Here is a 19,940-nt window from a genome sequence, read left to right as displayed (position 1 = left end):
ATAGAAACGAAGGCCGCCGCCGGGTTTCTTAGCGAAAAGAACTAGCGCAGCGGTAGGGGACTTGCTATACCGAATATAGCCCTTCTTAAGGAGCGAGTATAGTTCCTTCCGGAGGACTAAAAGCTCGTCCTAGGTTATATTGTAGAGAGGGCCCTAGGGAGGTTCGCTAGGTTTCCCGTTACTATCGGTAGTAAGTAGGATCTCGTAGTTAAATCCGGGTCGATACGGAGGTAGCTGCTCTCCTTCCCGGATAAAGGTACGTATCTAGGGGCGGTAGTATTTAGGAAGCTTCTCGACAATATCCTTACAAGTAAGGGCTTTCTTCGTACGTAACGCCTTCTCGATGTCTTCGAGGGAGGCGGTAAAGATAGTAATATCTCGTTTCTAAGATAACCGAGCGAGGTATCTAAAGGTAGCTCTACTAACGGCCTTAGCCTTCGTAGAACCTATTAGCTATATCTTGTAAGGTATCGAAAAACTGTCGAGAAGGAACTCGAGACGGTTCGTCGACTCGATAACTTATATACTCTCGTAAAAGAGATAAGGCCTTCCGAGAATAAGGTCCTCTTATAGGTCGGGTACGGCGTAAGCAAACGCCGTAGACTTATGCCCGCCGACATTAAGAGAGAACTTAGTAATAAAAGAGATTCCCTTCTTCTGCGAGGGGGATCCTTGCGCGCTAATAACCTTTTGTCTTAGAATAGGAATCTACGGGAGCCGGAGTCTCTTAGCTAACTGTTCGTTTATTAGATAATACGATTAGCTGCCGTTGTCGATAAGAGAGAATTAAAGTGCGTCGTCGTTAATAATAGTAGAAGCATAGAAAAGAGATCGTTCTATTTTTGTATCTCGAAAGATATTCTACTCTACTTCTGCTTGTATCTAACTCTGCCTCTACAGACGACTTGTCGTAGAGGCTACTCGTTTTCCGATACCGAGTCGTTGTCTTCTTCTAGAAAGACTTTCTATATCTCGCGCTCGGCCTTACTAACCGTAGCTTATATAGCGTTCGGGTTTCGGGCGGCAAGATAGGTATAGTCGGCGATAAGGTGCCCTTTTATCCCGCAACGGAGACAAAGGCCTTGTTCCCTTCGAGCCTATATTGTCTCTCTTGTAACCTACTTTGCTCTCTTCTTGTTGCTTAACTCGACTTAGTTAGATCGAGTCGGTTCCTAATCTATTTCGTCTTTCGATTCTCGCGGTAGGGTCGCCCGTAACCCTGTCGATAGTAGGGTCGCCCGTAACCCTATTAATAGTAGGGTCGCCCGTGACCCTGTCGATAGTAGGGTCGCCTGGGGAGCAGAGGGTCTAGACATATTCGACCGAAAACGAAGGTTTGCGAGCGATCCGCTAATAGTAAGAAGGTTTCTCGTAAAGGTTAAGTACTTGTCCGGCGGGTTTAAGGCAAACGGGAGTAATGCCTTACGCATCTCTTCGTTAAGAGAGTTCTCGAGAAGGGTAATCCGAATACCTTCGAGCTTCGGGTCCGATTCTATATCCGGCGAGAGGGTCTCGGCTATTCCCGCATTAGCGAGAACTACCTCGAATTAAGGTAGGTAGGTCGCGATAGGTTCGTTGTCGCCCTGTTATATCCTCGAGAGGGTTTATAGCGCTCGTCGTTGCTAGTTTATGTCGCTATAGATACCGTTTAGGTACTCGAGGAAATTGTTCGCGTTACCTTACCCGAGTCGGAGAGCGTTCTCGATAGTTGTTCTTGCTATTCTCGCCGCACTCTCTTCGAGCCTACTTATTAAGTAGAGGAATTAGTCGAAGTCCTTACTAATAGCTACTTTATCGATAGCAAGCTTTAATAAGGTAGCGAGGTGCTAGTCTTCCTATTCTGATCTTTTGCCGCTAAAGGTCCGTAGCGTCGGGAGACGCTCTTTCGGGCGTCTCGGTATATAGTCGTCGTTCGTATTTATTATGTTTATCGTATTTATGTCCGTCGTTGTTGTTTCGATTGTTTCCGGGGCGAGTCTAGAGCTACTCGCTTCCGGCGTCCGTTATACTAGTCGTTTTCCGGCTCGTTTAAGACGTGTCTCGAGTTCGCGTTATACTACCTCGAGTTCGTATCGTACTATCTCGAGTTCGCGTTATGCGAGCTCGTTAGCTCGATGTTGTTCGTTATATATAGCTTCGGTCTCTACAATAGTAGCGCGATATTCGTTTCGAATCCGCTCTATCTCTATAGCGAGCTACGCCTGAAGTTTAGGCAGTATTTCTGTCAAGGGATCTATTCGATAGCGAGCTTTAGAAAATGTAAGGGTCTAAACCGAAGTTGCGCATAAAGGTCTAGATCCGAATGTATAAAATTCTAAAGCTACCGAAAAGAAGATCTATCTAGAACAACGGAACGTCGAGTATAAGCTATGTGTGCGTATAGCGTCGCTTGGCGCATACGTAGCCTTCTAGTCGGCCGAAAGGAAGCTTGTTCCTAATTCGGCCTAGTGGATTTCTGAACCGGCGTTCGTCCGTTAGGCGTTGGCCTAGGCATCGGCACAGCCGATGCAGCCTCAGGCACCAGCCTCTGACACCTAGAGAACTATCTAAGGGTCGTTTAAAGGGCCATAGCAGTGGAATGGAAGGCAGCGGAAATTGACGAGAACTCCGGCAAGCCCTTGTAGAAACACTACTACCGTTCCTACTACCCTTCGAATCTACCTTATTACTATTGCTACTACTAGCTTAAGCACTATGCGGCTTGTCGACATATTCTCCGAGATTACCGCTTTAACGACTACCCCCTTACGCGAGAGTAGATCTACGTAATAGTCGGTCGATATTAGGGCCTTAATACGACTATAGTGCACCCTAACTAGCCAGCTTAAGAGTTCTACGTTAAGGGTAGTAACGAGGGCGACGAGGTATCTATTAATCTATTAATTCGTAGGCTTAAAGTGCACCTTAGCAGTGTTAGTAAGGACCTTAAGAACGCGTTTTACCGCATTAAAGATAACACTATTGTCGACAAGTCTGCAACTATAGCTGCACAAGCACACTTCCTTAGGCTGGTTAAGGACGTAGTTCGCGAATACACTAACTACGACATTTATAGCTAGATTAATGCCGGCCGTCTATACGTTAAACTTACGCCTTATGCGAACCGCAAGAAGAACGTTAATTGTATAGCTATAGCACTACCTTAATAGCTATTAATATTAATATAGGAAACAGTAGCTAGTGAAGAATACGTACTAACACTATTGTTATAATATACGCTATATAAACTAACACTACAATAGCTTAGTTGGTCGTTAATTCGTAGGCTACACTTACTAACTATAGCTCTATTACCGGCGATACTATCTATAGCTTACTTTGGTAATAGCTACCTACTAACGTCGGCTCTGTTAGCTATAAACAGCGGCGACGACGATGTATTATTTATACTAGATTCGGTGCTACCGTTTAGATTAATAACACTATAGTAGCGTAAACCTATAGGCTTATAGTTTGGTAGTTACTGCAGTAGCAGTAGCAGCAGTCCTTTTAAGAGGCGGCGATAGTAAGGTAGCTAGTTAATAAGATAGCTGGTTACTACGACGACGAGGGTGGTGTAATGAACATGCATGTAGCGTGTAATATATAGCATGAATCGACAAGGTTTAATTAATGGCGTTGTCGCCGATATACAGACCACCCAGAAGATGTTGAAAAAATGTGGTTCATTTAGACTCATCATAGACTTCTTTCTGGACTGCTGAACAGTAGTAGAAGAAATCAGAGAAAAGAGATGGCACGTAGCACTGAATCGCGGTCTCTCGAAGGCTCGAAGCAGTATAAGTATCCAGAGCTCGGACATCGTTGGCGCGATGGTGTAGAACTTATTTTCCATTTAGCGTTCGAGGCGCCAGCCCCTCATCGTCATTGCACATTGCCGTGCCTTGATGTGGTTGTCGATCGAGTGGCTGGACCGATGGTGAACTGAAAACTGACAGATGTCAAACATTCCGTTTCCGATAACACGAGAAGGACTGAGAGAAGTGAGTATATAGACAGGCATATGAGATAACGAAGCAACTGTACCTCGAACCTTGAAGTCGGGTGGTTCGGAACAAGAGGCTCGCAAACTCACTCCACAGTGTTTCCATGGTCGCGACTAATAAGCGGCTACGCCTCAGGTAGCTTTGGTGTTATCTCAGCCATCGTGCACGCCGATCGCAGTGACGAGAGGGGAAGACTAGGACCGAGGGAGGTTTGAGAAAATGCTGATCGCAGCTACATAAACTCTGCAGAAGAACGTCAGTCAAGAACATTGTTCAGCTCCACGTTCTCTCACCAGATAACACCATAGACCTCTAACTTGCCGTAACAAGTTTTTTGAACATCGCCAAAATGGACAAGATCAAGGCTGCCCTCAGCGGAAAGTCCAAGCGCTCGTCAATGGCTGCTCCGAGCAACACCACGACCCCCGCGACCACCTCTTCAACGACCACCATGCCCGCAGCAACAACTCCAGCTGTCGCTGATGTGCCGGCGACCAAGGCGCCCGTTGCAGCGACGGCTCCAGCGACAACCACTCCTGCGACCACTGCTCCAGCGACCACCACCACCGCAGCGACCAAGAAAGCCGAGAAGCCCATCAAGCTGTACTCCCACGCCGGCGGACCGAACCCATGGAAGGTGGCCATCATCATGAATGAGCTGTCAATTCCTGTATGCAATAACCTTTCCACTCTTGCTTCAAAAAACATCAGCTGACAGACAAAAGTACGAAACCATCCTCAAGGACTTCGCCGACCTCAAGAAAGAGCCCTTCGAGGCGATCAACCCCAACGGCCGCGTGCCGGCGATCGAGGACCCAAACACCGGCGCCACGGTCTGGGAGTCCGGTGCCATCATCGAGTACCTGCTCGAGACGTACGACGGCGCACACACGCTCAGCTACACGGACACCACGGACAGGATTGAGAGTCGTTGCTGGTTCCACTTGCAGTTGAGTGGACAGGGTCCATACTTTGGTCAGAAAGGTGAGCAAAAAGAATCTGCACCTCGTCTCGTAAAGCTCAGCAACTGACTTGTTTCTTACAGCCTGGTTTACCCTCTACCACCCCGAGAAACTCGAGTCCTGCCAAGAGCGCTACGGCAACGAAATCAAGCGAGTCATCGGCGTCATCGACTTGCACTTGAAGAAGACGGGCAACGAATACCTCGTAGGCTCGAAGTGCACGTACGCCGACCTCGCGTTCGTGCCATGGCACTGGCTGATCCTGTTCCCGCCGCACCTCATGGGCGGAGACTTCGCGGCCGAGTGGGAGAAGGAATTCCCGGCTGCTTGGGCGTGGAATGAGAGATTACAGGCGAGGCCGAGTGTGGCCAAAGCCAGGGAGGAGAGAAAGACTGCTATGGGCCAGTAGAGATGGACTTGGGAGAAGGAGTGGGTTTCTTTGGATTGCTTCGCTTTGGAGAGATACCACCTGTTGCGCGGTTTGTTGAATTGCGTTGGGCGGGAGTAATAAGAGTTGAAGTATATACCCTCGTTTCCTATGACAGAGCATATGCTTTAACGGCTGGTTCGGACTTGACTCTCGCTCCCTGGCTGTGATTTTGTTAGAACATGTCGCGTGCAATACTGGTAGTGCGTGACTTACATAAATCCTTTAACGAGGTTGTCAAATAATGAAGTCAGATCATCCGCCACAGAAGACTTCATATTCTTCGCTGAAACTCGCAGACAGATGCTGAAGGCGTTCTTCCTCACGCGGGACAAGCTCGCAATGCCTTCATTGTTCAATGCGTCCAGTGCTAGACTGTAAGCCGCGGATGAGACGGTCATCGTGGTATGGATTGTGGGTCGTAGCGGGCAGAGATCTTGGATTGAGATGACAGTTGCGCCTGGCAGCTGAGCGTTTCTGCTGCTGGGAGAAACAATGCCGTCGTACTGTGATAGCATTAGCTCAGCAAAGGAATCTAGACCTTGTATACCGCATACCTTGGTCCAAATCGAAGTCGTCGGAACCTGCGCAGTAAACCTGTTCGCATGCAACGCCTTGTAGTACTGACTGCCGGCACTTTGCTGCCAGAGTGCAGGCTGACAGAGACCGGTCTTGCAGACTTCCGAAAGGGCACTGTCAAACAAGTTGATGCCGTTAAAGTCAGGCGCCAGAGCGACGAAGGCCCGGGTGACCTTCCGCGTGCTCGGCCAGAATTGCAAAGACCACTGAACATTCGGATTGCCCTGACTGTGTGCGATCACCGCGACGGGAAGTCCGCCCGAGAGCGAAGAGAGGTAGTGCAGGTTGTAGGCCACGTACTCGGCGTTGACCTGCATGTCGCCCATGGACCGATTTGCTGGTAGACTTTGTCAGATGGAGCAACATATGAGTTGGAGTTGATCCCGTACGAATCGTGATGTAGCAGGCAGTGTAGCCATTAGCCTTCAGCGCTGGCACGTATCCATCTGCCCAGGTCTCTTGCCCGGTCGTGGCAGTGCCGTGAACGAGCAGTACGGGCGGCGATTTGGTGGTCGGGTTTCCGTTTGGACATGTGAGAGAGGCCGCGAGACCGTCCGCATTGACTGTGAAAGGCGCATCGCCATCGAAGGCGAAGGCGGGTACAGCTCGTGGCAGAAGAGGCGACGCGAGGGCGAGGGACGAAATCAAAAGAAGGAGTGGCGTGAGAAGAGACATGCTGAGAGTGGTGGGCGAGTGTGTTGAAGGGCGTGCTTGTAAACGTCGAGTGTCGCGACGATCGTCTAGTAACGAAGCAACGCACAAGAAATGACAAAGAGACGGAAGGAGCAATGTCAATATACTTACGAATTCCTTTGTTCTTGATATAGGACATTAGATCTTCTCTGTACCCGCGTGAGACATGCTATTCGGGCCGCTCCTCGGCGGTAGAGCAGAAGTAGGAGATAGCGTCTGTGTTCCTTGCTGTGATTCTCCCAGGGGCACAGCATGGCACGAGTCGCTATGTGCTGTGTAAAAGCAGTGCTGGAGAAATATACTGGACGGCGGAGAACGGTCCCTCAGGTCTAGCACTCCGGCGGCTAGGATTGGATGCAGGAGCGAATGTGGTGAGCGATGGTCAAGCAACGAATGAAGTTGTAGAAGTCTTGTTTTGCGAGGTCAAGGAGAAATGTGAGCGCGGGATGGCACGGTCCGGGTTGCAGTGATCTGCGCAGGGGTGGTGGTGGGTTCGTACCGAGACGCGAAGTCCAGCACGGAGGCCTGACAACATGTTCGTCGTCTTGACATGCGAGCATTGCTATTCGTGGGAGGACTGCGTGGGATGAAGCCAAGTGTGGAAGGAGAAGACGAAGCAACGAAGACGCCACGTCGGCTCCTTCTTCTCTCGGTCTAGATCAGACGCTAGCTTGCACGTGCCAGTCCAAGCTTCCCCACCTTCACCGTCTTATCCTTATCGCGGCTCTTCCTCGTTGTGTTTCCTTTCATCAACCATCAAGGTCGCCTCTGAAGCACACGAACACGAACCATACCAGATCAAGCAAGCCCGTCAAGCAACAACTTCCAACATGCATAACTCTTGTTCGTGATTCCATACTCACTCAAGCTTGACGAGCCAGTGCTGACTCCATCTCAAAGGCCCAAAGTGCAACGCTGCGGTCTCCAGCGGAAAGACCTGCGGCTCGTGCGGAGCTGTAAGTCCAATTGTTCGACTTCGTGCCCAATGCTCAAGCACTGACATGCTGCAGACTTGCCCAAACTAAAGCTCGAAAGCTTCTCTAGACGAGACCTCGAGGTCATACAAGCAAGATGTCGGAATCGGGAAGCTGTGACACGGCATCATGAGGAGACGATCATACGAGAGAATGAAAGGATGACGAGATGAGATACGATGCATACGAGACAAGAGGCAGATCGCAGATAACGAATGGCATACGCATTGCGAACGATTGCACTCGATTGTCGTGATCCCTCCAGCTTCCGATATGTGCCGTGATGCTGGCGTTCGCCAACTACATATGCCGGCAGTCGTCAGCACGATGGCTTACGCGGTTTCATGTAAGCCGCTGATGAGCTGACAGTGTTTCGAATCAGCCGGGTTGCTCGATCACGTCCGCGTCATGAGTTGCTGACCACCAGAGTAGCACTGCTTTGTATCTGATGCCACTCGAGGGCGTGATGATAGTGAAGCTATGGTATATGAGCTGTCGGATTACCATTATGGCAGTAGCAAGGTGATGTTACAGTGACCTCCATCATTAGACTTGTGCTCCAATTGTCCTCGCGGACATACCATCTTCCCGATTCCACGCTTCCGGTCTAAAAGCAAAGTCCCGCCCACACTCGGACAATTCTTGCCAGCCTCTACTCCTTGCCTTGCACATGGTTGATCCACACTGCCCTTTCGATCTTCCCTTTCCCATCTGCTCCGTGACTCCACGCTAGAATGAATCCATAATCAAAAATGCAGATGACAAAAACCAGAAACAGCCAGAACACGGTCAAAGCACATGATGCTCTGCTGAAGATGTCAGCCACTGTTGCCTCACATGGAAAATGTCAGAACGTACCCTCAATCGTTTTCATTTCGTTGCCTTTGCGGTGCAAGTCCGGCAAGTCTTGAGCTTGCACTTGGCGCACTCGTAGATGAACCAATGTGGTCCCAAGTGGCACATGTTGCAGTTCCAGAGAATGAGAGTCGTGTCGGATTTGATCATCTTGAAGGAGTGCTCGCACTTTCCGGGTTTGGCCATCTGTCGTGAATAATGTTAGTTGACATTGATCATTCGAAGGCTTGCGTCCGAATGAGAAGCTCTCACCTTGATGGTCTGTGTGTTGTGTCGTGGAGGTGTCGAAGAAGATCTGGTCTGTGTTGATCGAATGTATGATTGAACAGTGGCAGTCAATCCGAATTGACTTCGTATGTCGTAATGGACAGCCAAGGACGGAAGTTGTATGGTTTACCGCTGGTGGTGTTGGCGATGATATGGCAGAGGACCCGAAGTACTGGATGATGGAAGACTGAAACGTAGCGCCGGGTCGAAAGAGCTATATAGTATCCCGAGCGAGCCAGATGTGACTCTGCGGTAGTGTTGCTTTCTCAATTCGTCTTTTATGGAGCCCAGCCAGTGACAGGTAGGGCGCACACAAGTGCCGTCGGATTCAGACTGAAGGCGCATGAATTGAGCAAAGAGGCAAGATCTGGTGATACATTGTAGACGGCAGCGGTGCGACGTGCTGCCGTTTTCTCTTTTGATCTCCGTGGTCAACCCTTGGTCATGGCCGCACCTAAAGCAGTAAGCAGAGAAAGAGACCAAAAACCAGGCGGCGTGGCTCAATCACTTCCCCGTTCCCGCGGCGGTGGGTTGCTTCGCAGATGGTTGTCCTGGGAGGAAGATCCCTGCGACGGAGGCACAACGGGCACGATAGTCCTGGCTGCTTCGAGCGAAGGGTGGAGTGCGGCACGCCTCGGAGTGGAGGGTGGATGGATCATGTTGCTGGCAGGTGTGCCGTGAAAAAGAGACACGCCGATCTGGCAGCAGCACGAATCGGCCGGCGCTCCCAGCGACCAGGGCACTGGAGCGTCACACCACTGCAAAGCAGTTAGATCTGTGATAAGGTTTACCGTCCGAGTTTGTGTGATGCGATTCAGGCACGCGGATCTCGGATGCTGCAATCCCAAGGCCCGGACGTCTGGTATGCTATCGACATCATCTCACCTTTTCTTCCTCTCATGCTCCTGTCATCTCGACGTCTTGGACGCGAGCTCATCTCATCGATCGAGAGAGACATCTTGCACGTTGAGACTGCTCTCCCACATTCTTTTGGCCATCAATCGCCCAGAAATTGACGATGAGAAGTCCAAAGAAGCGTCCGGCAGTCCTTGCTGACCGGAATGGGCGGCCTGCATGCTCGGCGCAGCGCCACGCACGCCCTCGAAACGACCGACTGCTCTTCGATCAACGCCGTGCCCTGCACTCCAAGCTGCCCTCGCATAGTCCCAACCATTGCAAGACCAGTCGGGCGGTCTGCCGCACGATCTGGGAGCAGTCACCTGTTTCGACGAGGATGATGCGATGACATGCAGCTGCAGCCATCCTTGCTAGCCCGACTAGCACGACTTTTTCCAACCTCAGGCCTTGCCGACGAGGGTGCATGCGATCACTGCGGCAGAGGCTCCTCCACCATCCTCGCTGCTCCTCATTCCTGTGGCGGCGTGGTCAAAAGTGATGTATCGTAAAACTCCTCCAAGCTCACTCTTTCCCACACACCTCCGCTCCGCGCTCTGTGTAACCCTCGCGCTCAGGGCTCCGTGGAATGCACAACTCCGCACAGGACCATGGAAATTGGCTCCACCGTGTGCTGACTGACAGGTCGCTCATGTCCCTGTTACCTGGTTCGATACAGCGAGCGCCATGCAACACACAGAAGCTCTCCCAGTGTCATCGCGGCCACGCATCTACCCACGACATGTCACACCCGTGCTTGCGCTCGCGGAGAGCGTTGCGGACTAACGCCCGGCGCCTGTTCCGGTACTCATCTCGACACCAGAATTGCCAAATACTACGGTTATCTGCATCAATGGCGTCAGCAGGCACGCAGTTCATCTCCCACTTTGATATGCCATGAGATCTGAACTGGCTCGCGGGAAGGCGCGAAAAATGTAACCGGCCCAAGAAGTCTGGCGACACGGCACGCGACTCAGAAAATGGAGATGCTCGGCCGGGCTTCTTATCTGCCGGGTAGTTACTTCTCCTATCACAGTTCAACGTCATGACGTTTACCTGAATTGATGAGAAGCAGTATCGTGTTGAATGCTACGGCGTGGTTCTGCTACGACGTAAGGATTGGCCGAAGCAGGTGTGGGAAGATGCGGCGAAGCACGAACGCATCAAAAGTGCTCCTTCAAGACTGCTGAAACGACCAATCTATACCCGACAAGGCGGGCAAGTCTGGAGAAGGAGATCGCATCGTCAACCCCAGACCCACTCGAGTCCGTGGATCTTCCTGTTCTGTCTTTGACACATCCTGTGCCGGCATCACTCAGGCCGCGACTCCACCGAAGGATTTCCAATGCAGAGCACGGATGTAACGTGTCACATTTTGCGATCACTTTCTCGGAGGTGGACCGAACAGTGACACTGAACCTTGTCAATGGCTTGCTGCTCGCAGTGACACGCCCCGCCGCTTGGTCGATCTTATTGCGCAACTGAGCCACTAATGCAGGTACAATGTCTCAGGACTCTCGAACCAGGTCACTGGGTCAACGGCGATGCTTCTGCCACACACGATCGAACGTGAACAGAAGTACATACGTTGATATCCTGCACCCTTCCGTCTTACCATCTCAACGTGGATGTTGCACCCGCAGCTCGGAGATTTGAGCGCGCAATTCCTTGGACATCTTCGACCAGATGACATCTCCGAGCGGCACATTGCTGAGTGAACCTGAGTGCCGGCGTCAAGGAGGCTGGAAGTCGGCGATCATATGGGCGTCGGTCTGGACTCTGACAGTATTGAGCACCAAGAGACATGGACCACTTGCCATCTGACTGACACCATCGTACGCAGCGTACAGCATGATCGGATGAAGCTCGAATGCTGTACCTGCCTCTCGATTAGCCGCCGGAGCAGTCATCTATCAAGATTCCAGATCCCAATCGCCGACCATGCCATCCGTCACTCCATCGGTCATTCCAATTCGGCCTATCATCACCCCATCCGCACTCTCCTGGGAATCCATTGTTTGTGTACACGCCTCTGGTCGGACAGCATGGGTGGCCGATCACAAACAACGACGCATCAGGCATCTCTGCCAGGTACCATCGAGGGACAAGTGGCAATGTACCCAACGTGGCGGTCGCCGTCGTGTCCGTCGAACACAACATGCTCCATTTCGTTTCACAAATATCATCGTTGGATTGATGATGCCTGGAATGCCTGGAATGGCATGAGCAAGTATTTCAGCTCTGGCAGATCAATCATATCAGGACACCATCGACCAATTTTGATCTCAGCTTCACACAAGGTCAGAAGAAAATCATTGGGGCACTACATTTGCGGACGGCAAGTTTGAATGAGCAGTATGAAGAACGATGTTGATGAGTTTGGCAGTTCTCGGACACGGCCGCGCGTGCTCACGCCACGAGCGTGGATTCCAACAGAACGAGTCGACGATAATTCATCCTACCGAAGGCTCCATTGTCAGCATGGCACAATGAGATCGATGCCACTTTGCGTACCGGTGAGATGCCTAAGACGTATCGAAACGGAGACAAGTCCGAAACATGAAGCGATGAAACGGCAAGGTTGCCCTTCGAGAGCATTTGGAGCATACAATCCAACAGCGAGAGGTGGAACGTCAGCTTGATCGAGCAATCATTCTCACACCGGTCGCGAGTGGGAATGAACTGCGAGGACGGTACAGTTGAAGACAGAAGTCGATTGACGAGCCCTCTGAAGAAGATAGTCGGCAACTTGGAAGTCAGCTATGCTGTTAGCTCGACGTCCTACTGAGCTCCCTGCACGGCTTGTTCCCACGTCTGATCAGCTTATCAGTATTGTCCGACACGATGTCTCGCCAGCAGGATGGTATGCTGACCCGGTTTATTGAACCTCTGCCAGATCACATGTTGGCCTCAGGCTGCAATCGTGACGATGTTCGGACGAATAAGCAAGCAAGAGCTTTTGCATGCGCTGGCAGTTCCGTTCAAAGAGAGAACGATAAGACACTTCTTGCAGATGCCAAAGAACACGTTGCAGTAGCAATCGTTCTCACATAGCCTGTAGTCCGCTATGCTGTTGTCCTTTCACTCACATCTGAAACGTGCACGTGACCTGACGTCCTGGCGAAAGTTCTATCCAGTTCGCGAAACAAATAATCTTCGCCGCTTGCGCTAGGATTTTGGAACAGACACCCCACCACCGACCATACTACCGTCTCCACCCAAACAACACACCCTGTGGAACCCGTGAAGTCTCTTTCGTGCGCCCGAGAAACAGACGTCAACACAGATACGACGACTACCAGAAACCCGATCAACCCACCCCAAACAATCGAGCCTCACCGAACTTCCCACCACTACGAACAAAGCACGAAAACTTCAAGATGTCGGTCGTAGGACTCGACTTTGGCACGCAAAACAGCGTTATCGTAAGGATACCATACAAGAGATGGATGATGGGCGAGAGGATCGGATACTGACAGGTTCACAGGCTGTTGCCAGGAATAAGGGTGTCGATGTGATCACCAACGAGGTTTCCAACCGCGCGACACCGTAAGAGATGCCTCCGATCAATCGCAAGCAATATATACTGATATTTTTGCAGATCCCTCGTCGGATTTGGTCCACGCAGCAGATATCTCGGCGAATCCGCAAAGACACAAGAAGTCTCCAACCTCAAAAACACCGTCAGCTCCCTCTCCCGCCTCGTTGGCCGCTCATTAAACGACCCGGACGTCCAAATCGAGCAAGACTATGTCTCCGCACCATTGGTGGACGTGAACGGCCAGGTCGGCGTGGAAGTCTCATACCTGGGCCAGAAGACCAAGTTCTCGGCCGCGCAGCTGTGCGCCATGTTCTTCACAAAAGCGAGGGAAACGGCATCGAAAGAGCTGAAGTTGCCGGTGAATGATATGGTCATTGCGGTGCCGGCATGGTACACGGATGCACAGAGGAGAGGGCTGTTGGACGCTGCTGAGGTTGCGGGAATCAAGGTTCTTCGCCTTATCAACGAGACTACGGCCACTGCTCTGGGATATGGAATCACCAAGCTTGATCTGCCTGCCGCAGAGGAGAAGCCGCGCCGCGTTGCGTTCATCGATATCGGACACAGCAACTACACCGTCTCGATCTGCGAGTTCAAGAAGGGCGAGTTGAAGGTTGTCTCCACCGCATATGACAGGCACTTTGGTGGTCGCAACTTTGACAAGGCTATCATTGAGCACTTCAGGGCCGAGTTCAAGGAAAAGAACAAAATAGGTTGGTGGTCGTTTTTCTTACAGCACGTTCCTGGCAGGTAAACTGACCTCCTTGCAGACATCAACGAGAACCCGAAGGCCAAGGTCCGTGTGGCCGCCGCAGTCGAGAAGCTGAAGAAGGTCTTGTCCGCCAACGCCATGGCACCGCTCAACATTGAGTCCTTGATGAACGATGTGGATGTCCGCGGTACACTCAAGCGCGAGGAGCTGGAGGAGCTTGTGAAGCCTCTCCTTGAGCGCGCTACGATTCCGTTGGAGCAGGCCCTCGCCGAGGCGAAGCTCAAGGTGGAGGACATCGATATTGTGGAGCTGGTCGGTGGCTGCACCCGTGTTCCAGCGCTCAAAAATGCCATCCAGACCTTCTTCGGCAAGACCCTCTCCTTCACCCTCAACGCTGACGAGGCCATCGCCCGTGGATGTGCCTTCAGCTGCGCCATCCTCTCGCCCGTCTTCCGCGTCCGCGACTTCAGCGTCCAGGATATCGTCAACTACCCGATCGAATTCACCTGGGAGAAATCGCCCGACATTCCCGATGAGGACACCAACCTGACTGTGTTCAACAAGGGCAACGCCATGCCATCAACCAAGATTCTCACATTCTACCGGAAACAACAGTTCGATCTCGAGGCCAAGTACGCCAAGCCAGAGGGCCTTCCCGGCAAGGTCAACCCATGGATCGGCCGATTCAGCGTCAAGGGCGTCAAGGCGGATGGTAAGGACGACTTTATGATTTGCAAGCTCAAGGCACGATTGAACTTGCACGGAGTGCTCAACGTTGAGCAAGGATACTATGTGGAGGACCAGGAGATTGAAGAGCCAATTCCTGAGTCAAAAGACGAGAAGAAGGACGGAGACGTGAGTACAACCCGATTGATGCATTCCGCAACATGTGCCGATGAAGTAAAAGCCAAAGCCGGCGAGGTAACCGCGGCTGAGTTCCTTCAAATGCACATTGCCGAACGCGCCGCGAAACGGCCGAAGATCGAACCATTGCTGACAACCGGACAGGCAATGGAGACCGATGACAAGGCCAACGGCGAAGCCAAGGCGCCGAAGACCCGCAAGGTCAAGAAGCAAGTGCGCAAGGGCGACCTCCCATTGTCGACTGCTTCCGCATCGCTTGACCAGTCATTCAAGGACGCCTTCATGGAGAAGGAGGGTCAGATGATTGCGGAGGACAAGCTTGTTGCCGAGACCGAAGACAAGAAGAACGAGCTCGAGTCGGAGATTTACTCCATGCGTGGAAAGATTGATGAGTCGTATGAGAGCAACGGCTACTCTGACTTCGCTAGCGATGAGGAGAAGCAGAAGATCCGCGACAAGTGCGAGCAGCTCGAGGTGAGTCGCATCTCATTCCTCGGTAGTCACCACACTTTGATACTAACGCATGTTCACCAGGACTGGCTCTACGACGACGGCGAAGACGCCTCCAAGGGCCAATACATCGCCAAGATGGACGAGCTCCGCGCTGCCGCTGGCCCAATCGTCCAACGCTTCAACGACCGCCGTCAAGAAGAGGAAGATGCCCGACGAGCAAAGGAGGAAGAGGCCGCCGCCAAGCGTCGTGCTGAGCTCGAGGCAAAGAAGAAGGCCGAGGACGAGAAGAAGAAGGCCGATGAGGCGGCGAAGAAGACCGCTGAGCCTGAGGCCAAAGACGAGGAGATGAAGGATGCCCCTCCAGCTGAGGAGGCACCCGCCGCTGAGGATATGGATTAGAGCATGAATCGATGATGAGCAGCGAGTGGTTGGAGGCGAAAAGGGGCTAGACGTTGGGCTGGCTGCCCGTGATGGACGCTGCATGATTCGTTTTGTTCGCTCCGGCCGACACTCTTTGGTGCGTGGATGAATGAAGGGATGAGGACTTACGTATAGATAGACTTCATGAAAAAGAAAGCGTTTCTACTTGAGTATTGTGAGTGCACTCGTCGGAGTCCGTATGGTACGTTGGCTGATCAGTGCTATAGCGTACAAGACGATCAATCGCCTCCTTGTCGTTTCTCAGCAGGTAGAGCTTGATGCGCTCCACTTCACTTCCTGCAAGAGAGAGCAAGATGGCGAGAGACTCACTGTAAGTGTTAGTGAGGTCGCTTTTGGCTTGACGTTCGCGATGCGCCTTCCTGCTTTGCTCACGTCTGCCTGATCTCGAAATTCGTCCTCTCCTCTCCAACTTCATCTCCTCTTCCCATCACCTCGACATCATCTCAACAACTTCACCTCAAACCATCACTCACATACATCTGCTGCGATTGCGTCTGCATCTCCACCGGTGCTTCACCTTTCACCTTCACTTGAACACCGTTCAGCCTCAGTGCCACGGACGACATGACCGGCACTACTACCAGCCGCGTGCCCGAATGTGCCATGTGCACTGAGCCAGGCCTCCTCCATTGCGGTGGTTGCAAGGCCATCAACTACTGCTCCGTAAGTATCAAGACCACCAGCACGCAGTCAGAAATTATGATGCTGATACAAGATCATTCTCAGGTCGAATGCCGTGATGCCAGCTGGAGATTTCACAAGAGTCTCTGCAAGACGTTCAAGGACTTCCAGTCCCCACCGAACGAGAACATGTACCGTGCACTCTACTTCCCGCCTTCCGGACGAAAGCCAATCTTTCGCTGGCTTTCGAAGCTCAAGATGCCCGACATGAAGACGGCCAAGGACAATGACATCGGACCTATCATCGACGCTTCGAGCCATATCAGCGCCTGTCGGATTTTCGTCAGCAGTCTGACGGGGAAAGAATTGAAGTGGCCGATGACGATGTTCTGCGACAATGACTGGGAGGCCCGCTACCCTCTGCCCAACAAAGCCCTCCTGGAGTCCACCCAGAACCTTGTCGGTCAACGATGGGGTGGGCCACTCGTCGTGACTGCTGGGGAGCCTGGCGGTCAGGACTTCAACATGGTCGACTTTCAACGATTCATCGCCTTCGCTATCCTCTTTGACGCCCCCATGGGTAGCTGCACGATGGATTATGTGCTCGGACCGAAGATTCAGGCCGTCCTGATGCCCTGTGCCGGTGAGAGACGACTGAGTGGCATCACGTCCACCCGATCCGCCATGGTCCCGAGGTTGCACCTGATGGGCAGGACGCAGGAATACATGTCAGCGGTCTCTGAGGTATGATGACACTATTAGATGCTTTGAGCTCAAGAGAGACTGACTTGCCCGCAGCACATTGGCCTGCCACTCATGGTTCTGGAATACGCCACTAAGTCCAAAGCGTGGACCGAGCCTAAAGATCTCACTAGCGACGCAATGTACATGCATGTGGGCTCAGCCAAAAACTCCAGGCTGGCATTCACCAGCAATAACGGGGCAATCGGAGTCTGCAACGTGCCGAATGATGGCATGGGAAACATGCTGGTTGTCCGCGCCGACGGAAAACCTCTCGATCCGGAGACGGTGGACATCTTCGTGGATTTCTGCCGAACCTACCCAATGGTCACGATCATGCGCGCTAAGGGCGGGAAACCATTGGGGAGACATACGAGGGCAAGAAGAGGTATGGTGGCGTCGCTGAAGCTTTTCTCAACCAAATCTCGCCTGTAGACTGGGTCATATACCAGAAAGAGTGGAAGGCCTTGAAGGCGGAGACCGAGGCCAGCGAGGCGATCTCCAACGGCGGTGAAGGTCAAGTGGTGGCTGATGGCAGCGAAGTCACGCGGGCGGGCCTGACTGATCGGGTTCTGGGTGATCTGGCGGTCAAGTGTGTGAGGATGCGCCAGTCCTAGAGCGAGGGGTGGGATAGCAGCACTACATGTGGTATGGATGCGGGATGGAGGTCGGGATGTATGTCAATGATGCATGGATTACTGTCAGTACAACTACCGAGCAAGGTCAATGCGGTTGTACGCGATGAAGCAAATGAAAGAATCACAGCACGATCGAACTCTCTGCAAGCACTCAAAATAATCACAGTTCATTTACCGGCTTCTGCATAACTATAGCATCTTCACATGGTCAGTCTCCCTTCAAGTCTCGAACAAAGCAGTCCGAACGGCGTGTTTCCATTGCGGCAGCGAAGCAAACGTGAGTCTCCTCGCTAGCACAATGTTTGATACATGAAGGTGAAGCTTTGCAAGCGTTCTGTAGGCTCGTCCCAATTCTGAAGGGATGGTGAAGGCTGATGAGGTGAAGGACGGCTCCTGTTTGTTCTGTCAGCTTTTACATGATCCATCGGACGGACGTGAATGTTCTAGCTTGGCGTTTCTGTTTGCACATGCAGCGCTCATGCAGGTGAATCCGTTTGGATTCACCTATGTTTGTCACTTTTATTTTGCTTTCGCTCACCTCTACTTCTTCTACCACTTCCTCTCCTTCTTCATTCTTCGTCTACACCATCACTTCTTCCAGACTACGTCCAAACCAACACTCGACCTTTGCCCGCAGCGGCCCAACCACAGCACGTCCACCTCGGCATACAACCGAATCATGGCTTCCAACAATACCGCATCGAAGTGTCTCATGTGCACTCGGCCAAGCACTTTGCGCTGCGCAGACTGCAAGGCTGTCAGCTACTGCTCGGTAAGTAGATCAGCTGCGCACTTGACGGCACCTTGACTGATCATTCTATGCAATCAGTACGAGTGCAGTGACGCCAGCTGGAGATTCCACAAGGCGCTTTGCTCGAGCTTCAAGGATTTTCAGACACCTCCGGCCAAGAACATGTTTCGCGTGGTCTACCTCATGCCCGATGAGTCCAGCCCCAAGTTCTGCTGGCTCGACAAGGCGGACTTCCTCGATAAACTGCGCGGAGGAGAAGGCAACATGTACGATCTCATCCCCGGCGCAGAGCTCGTCCAGGAATCGAGGGTCGAAGTCAACCAGATCAGCGGCCAGCGTCAGGAGCGGAAGTTGACCATGTACTACGACGAGAACTTCCTGCGCTACGCTGAGCTCAACAAGGCCGTCGTCTCCTCCACGCAAGGTCTGCTTGCTTATGATTGGAGAGGTCCAATATTCGCATGCGCTGGCAAGCCCGGCTCAAGTGACTTCAACATGGTCGACTTCCACCATCTCGTCGCTTTCTTCATCACCTTCCGCGGCAAGTTCGAGATCAACGAATGGCTCTCCGGTCCGAAGCTCCAGGCTGTTCTGATGCCCTGTGATGGTGAGACCCGTCTGGATGCCACAGCCTCGCCTCGGTCGGTGATGGTTCCTCGTCTCCACTACATTTGGGATGAGAAGCACGACATCTCTGCCGTGTCGCAGGTAAGGAAAAATAGTGAAGCATACTTTGTTGACAATGACTGACCAACCCATAGCGCATCGGCATGCCTCTCTTTGCCGTCCACTGCCTCACGAAGTCCCCCAAGTGGACCGAGTCTCGCGATCTGATCAACTATGCGACTTTCATGCACACAAACGGTATTGCAAATCCCAAGTTCGACTGCAAGAAGGTGGACTTTTGGGCAATTTCCAAAGTGGGAAACATGCTCATCGCTCGCGTCGATCAGCAACCCCTTGAGCCGGATGTTGCGCAGGCCTTTGCCGACTATTGCAAGTATCATGTCTGCACGTCGGTGAACGCCGCAATCATGCAGGATCCGACCGCTGTGGAGGAACTGGGCAGACCAATGAAGAATCCGCCGGAGTTTGTGATGGCCGAGATCACGCCAGAGAAGTGGGCCGTCTATCTCTCGCAGTGGAAAGCACTGAAGGCACACGACCAAGCTGTGGCGGCCAACGCGAAGACCGGAAACGCATCGGCAGTGCTGGCGGATGGCGTGACAGCGGACACCATCGACGGCGTCGCTCGGATGGGTCTGACCAAGCAGGACGGTTCAAGTTGATGCATAGCTTGAAGATCGACTTGGGCACGTTGTTGAGCTCGTTGCTAATTTAGGCGTTCCCCTTGCGCCGCTTGCTTGAGGAGTGCGAAACTTTGGACAAAGGAACAAAGGGACACTCGGAGACTGGGGTCTTGAACAATTGGCCCGCCGCAAAAGTTTGCTGTTCAACATCGGTATCGCGTTTCTTTCTTCGAGCATCAGAGGCGTTATTTTGGCAGCTTTGGGAATTTGAGTACGAGCGCCAGGAGCCGA

General features: G+C 52.2%; 6 protein-coding genes across 6 annotated transcripts; 3 read left to right on the top strand and 3 right to left on the bottom strand.

The window, feature by feature from the left end:
* Positions 1-4,437: 4,437 nt before the first annotated feature.
* On the top strand, positions 4,438-5,357 carry MYCGRDRAFT_48689 (uncharacterized protein; the record flags this gene model as incomplete). The annotated part of the gene is made up of 3 exons (XM_003849009.1): positions 4,438-4,656; positions 4,712-4,970; positions 5,032-5,357. The coding sequence occupies 3 exons, from the start codon at positions 4,438-4,440 to the stop codon at positions 5,355-5,357; spliced, it is 804 nt and encodes a 267-aa protein (XP_003849057.1).
* A 230-nt stretch (positions 5,358-5,587) lies between these two features.
* On the bottom strand, positions 5,588-6,676 carry MYCGRDRAFT_111117 (uncharacterized protein; the record flags this gene model as incomplete). The annotated part of the gene is made up of 3 exons (XM_003848893.1): positions 5,588-5,881; positions 5,933-6,291; positions 6,344-6,676. The coding sequence occupies 3 exons, from the start codon at positions 6,627-6,629 to the stop codon at positions 5,588-5,590; spliced, it is 939 nt and encodes a 312-aa protein (XP_003848941.1).
* Positions 6,677-8,491: 1,815 nt separating this feature from the next.
* Positions 8,492-8,662, bottom strand: MYCGRDRAFT_48452 (uncharacterized protein; the record flags this gene model as incomplete). The annotated part of the gene is made up of 1 exon (XM_003848892.1): positions 8,492-8,662. The coding sequence occupies one exon, from the start codon at positions 8,660-8,662 to the stop codon at positions 8,492-8,494; it is 171 nt and encodes a 56-aa protein (XP_003848940.1).
* Positions 8,663-11,120: 2,458 nt separating this feature from the next.
* Positions 11,121-11,611, bottom strand: MYCGRDRAFT_106011 (uncharacterized protein; the record flags this gene model as incomplete). The annotated part of the gene is made up of 1 exon (XM_003848891.1): positions 11,121-11,611. The coding sequence occupies one exon, from the start codon at positions 11,343-11,345 to the stop codon at positions 11,127-11,129; it is 219 nt and encodes a 72-aa protein (XP_003848939.1).
* A 1,223-nt stretch (positions 11,612-12,834) lies between these two features.
* MYCGRDRAFT_63336 (uncharacterized protein) lies at positions 12,835-15,796 on the top strand (the record flags this gene model as incomplete). The annotated part of the gene is made up of 6 exons (XM_003849010.1): positions 12,835-13,062; positions 13,125-13,186; positions 13,239-13,891; positions 13,949-14,745; positions 14,899-15,228; positions 15,289-15,796. 6 exons carry the CDS (start codon positions 13,018-13,020, stop codon positions 15,604-15,606), a joined length of 2,205 nt encoding a protein of 734 aa, XP_003849058.1.
* Positions 15,797-15,941: 145 nt separating this feature from the next.
* On the top strand, positions 15,942-19,688 carry MYCGRDRAFT_96339 (uncharacterized protein; the record flags this gene model as incomplete). Its single annotated transcript, XM_003849011.1, has 9 exons — positions 15,942-15,958; positions 16,194-16,311; positions 16,375-17,013; positions 17,068-17,398; positions 17,467-17,602; positions 17,844-17,925; positions 18,250-18,420; positions 18,478-19,107; positions 19,161-19,688. The coding sequence occupies 9 exons, from the start codon at positions 15,942-15,944 to the stop codon at positions 19,686-19,688; spliced, it is 2,652 nt and encodes an 883-aa protein (XP_003849059.1).
* Positions 19,689-19,940: the final 252 nt, after the last annotated feature.

This window comes from Zymoseptoria tritici, chromosome 10, assembly GCF_000219625.1.
Source record: "Zymoseptoria tritici IPO323 chromosome 10, whole genome shotgun sequence".
Classification (NCBI taxonomy): domain Eukaryota; kingdom Fungi; phylum Ascomycota; class Dothideomycetes; order Mycosphaerellales; family Mycosphaerellaceae; genus Zymoseptoria; species Zymoseptoria tritici.
The sequence above is the reverse complement of the archived record's forward strand: the minus strand, read 5'-3'. Positions and strand labels throughout refer to the sequence as shown.